Here is an 8106-nt window from a genome sequence, read left to right as displayed (position 1 = left end):
AAGCTTTTTTTGCCCAACTTCTAAATCTCTCAACCACTAGCTTTTAATCAAAATCCTAATTTAAATGACAGAGAGCACACTATAGAGAACATTGGTTTTTGGTTTATTGTTTTATTTTTTTCTTTTTTGCTTCCTCTTCTATTCTTGATTGGAATATGTGCAACGCACGAGCGGAAAATAAATGTTGCCAAAATTAACCATCATGAGTTTCTCTCTTCTACCCAACTGTATGCTCTACTTACCTACTGTACCAATCTATAACCTTCCTTGGTACAACGAATAACATTTTATTTTGATTACCATACTCTAATATCAAACTATCAATACATATGATGATCAAGAACTAATAAATCTTTGTTATTTATTCACCGAAACAGCAGCAGCTACAGGATCAAGTTTTCAACAACGAAAAATTTAGATGTAACTTAGTGGATCCACGAACATTCGTGTTGGTCCAAAACAATCATTTCACTAGAAACATCAAACTCAAATACTATAGAATATGTAGAATAGTGAAGGTGGAAAAAGGAATATAAGAAACAACAATAGAAGTTATAAGGTTATGGCTCACTAAGTCTCGTATCAACCCAAAGATAATTTGGAATTAAAATGTTAACAGCAAAAATGTTTACTCTTAAAATTTTCACTATAAATTATTCTTGAGTTGAATTGGGACTAAGTAAGTCACAATCACAAAAGCTCAATTACTGTTTCTTATATTCTTTTTCGGCCTTAACCATTATGTGTGTTCCATGCTACTCGAATTTTCTGTCACTATTGAAGTGATTGTCTCGAACCAACAGGAATATTCGCAAATCCACAACTATTATCTCTGAACCCTTCGTGGTTGAACACTGGATGCTATAGCTGCTGTTGGTCCGGTGAATTAATAACAATTATTTGCCAGTACATGGCCACCAAAGATAATGATAGTTGGATATTATAGTATGGTGATCAAAGAAACATATTATTTGTGGTATAAAGAAAAGATATGGATTGGTATGACGGGTAAATAGAAATTACAATTGAGTAGAAAATAGAGAGATCACCTCCGCTACAGTGGATGATTCTCTTTCTCCTATACCCCTTCTCCATTCCATTCCTTGTAATTTCACCTATAAAGAAAAGAAAGATTAAATTATGCTTAAAAATACTAATAAATATTCATGAATCAAAATTAAAAATGTTAATGTGCACAAAAAAGTATAATAAAAAACATGGTGCTTTAAAAACGTCACCAAGATCGAATCCTTCAAATTTAAGAAAATTTATACATGCAAATAAAATGATGATCTATTTTTCAAATGAAATTAGAAATACATGTATAAGAAAAAAATATCTAAAAAAAGAAAACAAAACAGTAATTAGAGTAATCATTTATATTACAAATACACAAAAAGAATAATATCTTAAAAATGATTCACAAAGACATAGCCAAGGAGCAACATTTATTTACCTCAAATCTCCGGTGGACGTTCTTCTTCCAAGACAACCTGCTCCAGTAATTCATTGGCTCCGACAAAAGCACTTCGGATCAGTATACTCAAATCGCAACATGCACTACAAGAAAAAGCATATTTATCGACGCAAAAAATCAACGGCTATCTCTCCCGTCGATATTTTTTGACGGCTTGCTGTCGAAATTAAAAAAAAATAATTAAAAATAAAATAATAAAATCGACGGCCTGATCGTCGATTTTTTTGATGATGCATTAAACCCCTTTTTACTATCGTCATATTGTCGATGAGACGGTGCCGATAATACTTTTATTTTAAAATCGACGAACATGGCGTCTATTTTTATATTTAAAATATCGACAATCTTCCCGTCGATAAATTTGAACAGTCCAGATTATTTTCTAAAATCAGATAAATGGTGTAGATCTAAAGTATGAAATAGACGCTAAGAACGTTGCTTTTTTTTCAAATTAAAATCGACAAACATACCGTCGATTTTTATTGCTAAAAACACTAACCCCCGAGGCCCCTATCGAGCTTCTTTCACACACACACACAAAATCACAAATCAAACGAGCTTCATCTTTTCTCCTTCAACGAGCTGTTCTTCTCTCCGTTGCACGAGCTTCTTCTTCTCCTTTCCTCACTCACAACGCCACCGCCGGCCACCCTAACCTTCGCAGCTACGTTCTCCTTCTTCTCCTCTCTTTTAAACACTGAGCCAGTAGAACACAGCCCCTGTCTCTCTTGTTCTTCCTCGTTCGCAGAACAAATCAAGCTCAAGCTCCTGTTCTCTTCGTCTCAGGTGAGCTCCAGCACGCCAGTGCCACCTGTAGCAGCGTCTGTCCCCACCACCGCCACGCCTCTCCCTCTCCTTTTATCCCCACTTAGTTCTGGCTCGCATATCTTCTCAGCGCCGCAGCCATCATCACCTCTAGTCAATGCTTCCAGGTTTTGGTTTCAAAATTTTTTTAATTTCTGTTAAGTTTAATTAATTTTGTTTAGTTAGTTTGATTTTCGTAATTAGTTTAGTTAGATTTGTTTTCTGATTAGTGGATTTTTAGGTTTTGATTAGATTATGTTTAGTTAGATTTGTTTTTTCTGATTTTATTAATTAGTTTAATTTAAAATTTATTGTTGAAACACTTTTCCTCATGGTTTTTCAATTTTTGGTGTTGAGGCATAGATAGAAAGAAAGCAAAAAGGAAAAGATGTTGAAGGTGAAGGTGTATGCGGACCGCATGTCCCAGCCATCTCGTGCCGTTCTTATCTTCTGCAAGTAATTCAATTCAACGTTGTATTTCTTTGCTGGAATTTGAATTCTGCTACTCCTACTGCTAATGCTTAATTTCTCAATAGAGTTAATGGAATAGAATTCAACGAGATTAAAGTTGAAATCTCCAAAAGACAGCAGTTATCTCCCGAATTTGCAGGTAATCGTTACAATTACTATGCTTCCGAAGACACTTATCTACCTCTTTAATTAAACCTCCATAATTCGTCTCTATTAGCTATCAACCCTTTCAAGAAACTCCCTGCTATTGTTGATGGAAGGTTCAAGCTATTCGAGAGGTACTTCCTTCTTATTTCAACTTCATTTTTTTCAATCATTTCCATGAATTTGAACTTCAATTAGACGTGTTCTTTTCTTCTTGGCAGTCACGTAATTCTTATCTATCTTGCTTCTGCCTTTCCTGGTATTGCTAATCATTGGTTGGTATTACTCTTTTTATCCCCCCTCAGTTCTGGCTCGCATATCTTCTCAGCGCCGCAGCCATCATCTCCTCCAGTCAATGCTTCTAGGTTTTAGTTTCAAAATTCTTTTAATTTCTGTTAAGTTCAATTAATTTTGTTTAGTTAGTTTGATTTTTGTAATTAGTTTAGTTAGATTTGTTTTTCTGATTAGTGGATTTTTAAGTTTTGATTAGATTAGATTTTGATTCTGAATAGCTGAACATTGTTGTTGATTTTGTTTGGAAACTACTTGACTAAATTGTTGATATTTTGTGCTGTTTTGCTGCAAGAATAAGGTGTTTTGATTATTTATTTTATTTAAATAAGGTGCTAGCCTTATTATAAAATCAAGAATAAGGTGTTTTGATTCTGGATGTAGATCTGTCACCAAATTCATTAACACTAGTTGGACCGATCTAGAAAGTTAACTTGCAAATTAAGATGCACCAATAAATTAAGCCTTTTAACTATGATTCATGATTTTGCTTCTCTATGTAGTTTTACTTAATGACTATTTAAAATGGTTTAATCATGAAATTTTAATGAATTGGAAGAAAGTGTTGGTGTGTTTAAACATACTCTGGTGACTGGTCAGGTACACCATGGAGCGATCACGATTTAGTGATCATCTGGAAGCCATAAAGTTCATCTGCAAGGATTTTTGGACTGAGCTCTTTAAGAAGCAAATAGACAACTTGAAAACAAACCATAGAGTGAGTTCAGATTAGAGCTGTATTCATTTGGCAGTGTGTTTGTGATATGGTTTTAGATTGGAATGGATGGTCATGGTATTCTTTGCTACTTGCTGCAGGGTACCTTTGTATTGCAAGATAATAAGTTCCCCTGGCTTGAGCGGATATCAATTTTAATGTATTGATTTTGCTATTAAATTGAAGTTTTCAGATTTTAGAATCATCTTTATATATTTAAGTGCTCTTGAATCTTGATTAATATTCTCTGCCTGTATTAATGTGAGAAAATTCCTAAATCTACAAATTGTATTCACTTATTGATGGTATTTTCTCATTTACTATTGTTGGCAGCTAAGAAGTTTGGGGTTAATGAATTTGTGAACCCAAAAGATCATAACAAACCTATACAAGAGGTTCATTCTAAGTTTTTCTGCATAATTATTTATATTTTCAGGGAAGAAAGACTAAGATGTTAATATTGCTCAACAGATAATTTCTGAAATGACTAATGGAGGAGTGGATCGTTCTGTTGAATGTACTGGCAGCATCTAGGCTATGATCTCAGCATTTCTAGTTCTGTTCTAATCCCGCCACTTTCATTCCCTGGATTTCATTCGCAAGGTTGGCGCCATTCCTTCCCTTTCTTTTTCTTTTTCTTTCGTTTCATCTGTAAAAAGCATACATATACTGATATCTGTATTGTTTTTTGTTTAGCTACCAATATGTTCATCTGTTTCTTGTCATATAAAATCATTTGCTTATACTATTGAAGCATCACAAATTAATTCTATTGAAACAAATTCAATGCCTGGTTCTCTTGCTAGTACTTTGATTGAGGAGGAAGTAGTTGAACCACAATCACTTGAAATACAAGAGGATTCTGATGGCATATCACTCAAGCCTTTTCCAGACAGTGACAAACATTCGTTGGAGTTGGCAAAAAATGGAAAAACAAATACAAAAGGCAATATTATAACTGGAGATGAAAGAAAATGGCGCAGAGTCCCATATTTATCTTCATATGTGCCATTCGGACAGGTAGATATTATCAGAGATAATTCTTTTCTACTAGTGTTCTTTTGCTGTAACTAAGGATGAAGTTTTATTTTTATTTTTTACTTGGGCATGTTAATGTGAGGGGTTTGTTATTTAAGCGGTCCATAATCTTCTTATGTTTGTTTTTATTGCTTTCTTGGCTTGGTTATTCATGTGATTTTTCCCGCCATTGCTCTATCTTTTCAATGATTGGTGTGAAAGTAGTGTTTCTGTGTCTCATTTACTTTGAAAAAGTAGGAAGTAGCTGTAAGTTCCTACTTTTGAATTATTGGTCTTTATATAATATGTAAATCTTCATCCTGTAGCCTATATATACTAGCAAAAAGCTAGGAAGCATGAGTTTATATGCATGATTAAAGGGGAAGCCTGAAGGCTTATGTTAGAATGGAGGGAGGGAAGATCAAAGGATAAGCTTTAATTTCTGTTTACATGTCAAAAGATAAGGTCAAGCAGCATGACTAATTGTCCTGTTAACTTCTTTTTCTCATGATCAGGTGAATATGTTAATATGGTTAAATTTTTTGACCCTGATCTTAGGTATGATGCAGCAAAAGGTTAGTGTTCCTTGTTTTAGATTCTTGTGAGAATTGAAAAATGCATTTTGATTTAATCTTTTATTTGGTGTGATTGGCAGTCTTGGAAGTTTAATAATTATATTTTTTTAGTCCCACCAAATATAATACTGATCTGTGGCGATTCAGGGTTTTGGTAGGGGCTGAGGAGCTTGTTGGAGTTGAAAGTGTAATTTTGTTGAATATGAAGTGTTCTATTGAAGATCAGAGAAGATGTGAAGCTGGTGCTGAGTGCCGAGTTTAATGTATTATCAAATTGGACTTGTTAATTTTGGCCGGTTTAATTGGGCAGAACAGTTTATGTTTCTTAAATCCAATTGAATTTAAGACCATTGTGCTTGATCCTCGTATGAAGTTCTAGTATTTTAGAATTTTGTTACGAAATGCTTAGTCTTCAACCATTATCTTGTCAAGAAAAAAATCTGACTATATTTAATGTTTAAATATCTTCTCTGTAGAGTCAAATACTTCATGCTCAATCTTGTACAAGCCTACCCCAAAAGATCTATCACCTTGGTTTGACATGGATGTAAGTATATTTTTCTAATTTTCTCACCTAATTAATTCCTGTATTTAGTTGATTACTTCTATTGGTTGATTCTTTATTTATATTATGCATTTGGCTTTGAAATAAATTTGGCTCAATTTAAATGCCTTAGGGAAGATATTCCATTCAGTTAGATGAACTTAAGAGAGGTACTAATTCATTTTCACATAAAAAAATAATAAAATTATTAATCACTTTGGTTATATTGTCAAAACTACAACCATGCTGCATTCTTCAAAGGATTGACAACAGCTTTAACTTGAAGGGTGCTACATTTATTATTTTCTTTTTTCCTTCTGTGTTTATGCTTGTAACATAAGTATATGCTTGCAGTTCTACTTTCAACATGGACATCCTCCTCCAAATGAACTGAAAGAACAATGCATGTTAAGAATTGATCAGTTATTCCATGATCACTTGGATGGCGTGCAGATGCATGGTGAGATATCATGTTTATAAGTAAAAGATAGCCTAAAGGGAGCAGTATGTTATAACTGGGAAAAACCGAAAAAGTTTTGAAATAAGTTTGACATTCTGGTTTCCTAAGTAATCACACTCACCTCACTTGAAGTTGAGAAAAAATTAACTTAATTTAATTGTTATACTTGCCATGCCAGAATTCAAATTACTTACCAAGGAAGTATGCAAGCTGCCATCTTTCTTTTCAACTTCACTTTTCAGAAAGATTGAAAATGGAGCTGGTGTTGTGACAAGGTGTGTACTTCATTAATCTGGAAACACTAGTTGTGGCTGTAAATTTTGTTGTGCAATGTATGGTGAATCTTGTTTGAGCTGTTGGTCACTTCATTGATTATTGTCTAGAACCTGAGTAGCTTTAGAATCATTGGGTCATTCAGAAAGATTATTCATAATTGTGCTCTAGGTTATTGCATTATTTCTTTTTGTAAAAGCATTTGTTTTGGTGGCTGATTGTTTTTTTAATTGATAACTTTAGGTGGCTGGCACTGAGGATGGTATTAAGGAGCCAACATCAACTTTCTCAGCTTGTTTTGGTGCTGCTTTCATAATGCTACACCAACAAAGTATGCTACAATGCTTGCTGAGAAGATGGAGAAGCATGGCGCTACCGGCTGGCTTGTTAAGACGGGTTGGTCTGGTGACAGGTAAGCCTCGTCGGAATGATTGTCCTTTTTAAGGCTTTAGTTGATTACATGTTTAATAGGATTATTTACTTGTTTAATGTAGGTATGGTTATGGTAGCCGTATTAAGCTACCATACACAAGAAAAATCATTGATGCTATTCACTCTGGAAGCCTCTTAAATGCTGAGTACAAGAAGACTGAGATTTTTGGGTTTGAGATCTCAACTGAAGTTGAAGGGGTCACTTCAGAAATTCTTGATCCTATTACCACTGTTAGTAGTTTGTGTTGGGTGTGTATGTCTAACCATTTCAAAATATTATAACTTATAGGACTATTATATTTATGTTGTCTTGAATCTTTATGTTAGAGAATTATTTATTATTTTGACAAGTTTGTAAATTGATTATATCTAATATTTAGTACAAATTTTGTTTTTATATTTAAAAGTTTAGTTACCTCGTTATCTAATATTTAGTATAAATTTTATTTTTATATTTAAAAGTTTATTTGTATTAATTGTCAACTATTTTTTCAATAAAAAAATAAAAAAATATGGCTATTAAAATCGACGACACTCTTGTCGCCTTTTAAATTTAAAATAGACAAAGGAAAATAAAAAAAATCGACGGCTGTGCTGTCAATTTTAAAGAATCAAATATCGATGAAAATGTTGTCGATTTTATATAATAATATCGACGGCAAATCTGTCGATTTTAATGAATCAAATATCAACGAAAATGTTGTCGATTTTATATAATAATATCGACGGCAAACCTGTCAATTTTATTAAGCAGGTAAAATTCTCAGCCTCATATTATAGACGGAAATGTTGTCGATTTTATTGAATTATTATCGACGGCTTGGCAAGCCGTCGATTTTATTAGAATTTTGAAAAATCGACAAGCTTAATAGCGACCACCACTGCGTCGATTTTGCAGTCGAT

General features: G+C 33.4%; 2 protein-coding genes and 1 long non-coding RNA gene across 4 annotated transcripts; all 3 read left to right on the top strand.

Moving 5' to 3' along the window:
* On the top strand, positions 2631 to 3169 carry LOC107619592 (glutathione S-transferase T1-like; the record flags this gene model as incomplete). The annotated part of the gene is made up of 4 exons (XM_016321889.2): positions 2631 to 2737; positions 2818 to 2891; positions 2970 to 3030; positions 3118 to 3169. Coding segments are annotated over exons 1-4 (255 nt in total), but the record flags the coding sequence as incomplete, so codon positions are not given.
* On the top strand, positions 3247 to 4490 carry LOC107619593. The gene is made up of 5 exons (XR_001615700.2): positions 3247 to 3261; positions 3788 to 3905; positions 4004 to 4062; positions 4236 to 4297; positions 4374 to 4490. It is a non-coding gene; the product is annotated as an uncharacterized LOC107619593 (long non-coding RNA).
* Positions 4642 to 7547, top strand: LOC110267076 (serine/threonine protein phosphatase 2A regulatory subunit B''beta-like). 2 transcript variants are annotated; one of them, XM_021112214.1, is made up of 4 exons: positions 4642 to 6041; positions 6393 to 6498; positions 6677 to 6773; positions 7015 to 7096. In XM_021112214.1, the coding sequence occupies exons 1-4, from the start codon at positions 6036 to 6038 to the stop codon at positions 7085 to 7087; spliced, it is 282 nt and encodes a 93-aa protein (XP_020967873.1). In that variant the 5' UTR covers positions 4642 to 6035; the 3' UTR covers positions 7088 to 7096. The 2 variants fall into 2 exon arrangements, 1 of the variants encoding a protein (XP_020967873.1); XR_002354406.1 differs by lacking the exon at positions 4642 to 6041 and adding an exon at positions 7266 to 7547 and having other exon boundaries at positions 6341 to 6498; positions 7015 to 7183.

Source organism: Arachis ipaensis, chromosome B09, assembly GCF_000816755.2.
Source record: "Arachis ipaensis cultivar K30076 chromosome B09, Araip1.1, whole genome shotgun sequence".
In the NCBI taxonomy this organism is placed as follows: Eukaryota; Viridiplantae; Streptophyta; class Magnoliopsida; order Fabales; family Fabaceae; genus Arachis; species Arachis ipaensis.
The sequence above is the reverse complement of the archived record's forward strand: the minus strand, read 5'-3'. Positions and strand labels throughout refer to the sequence as shown.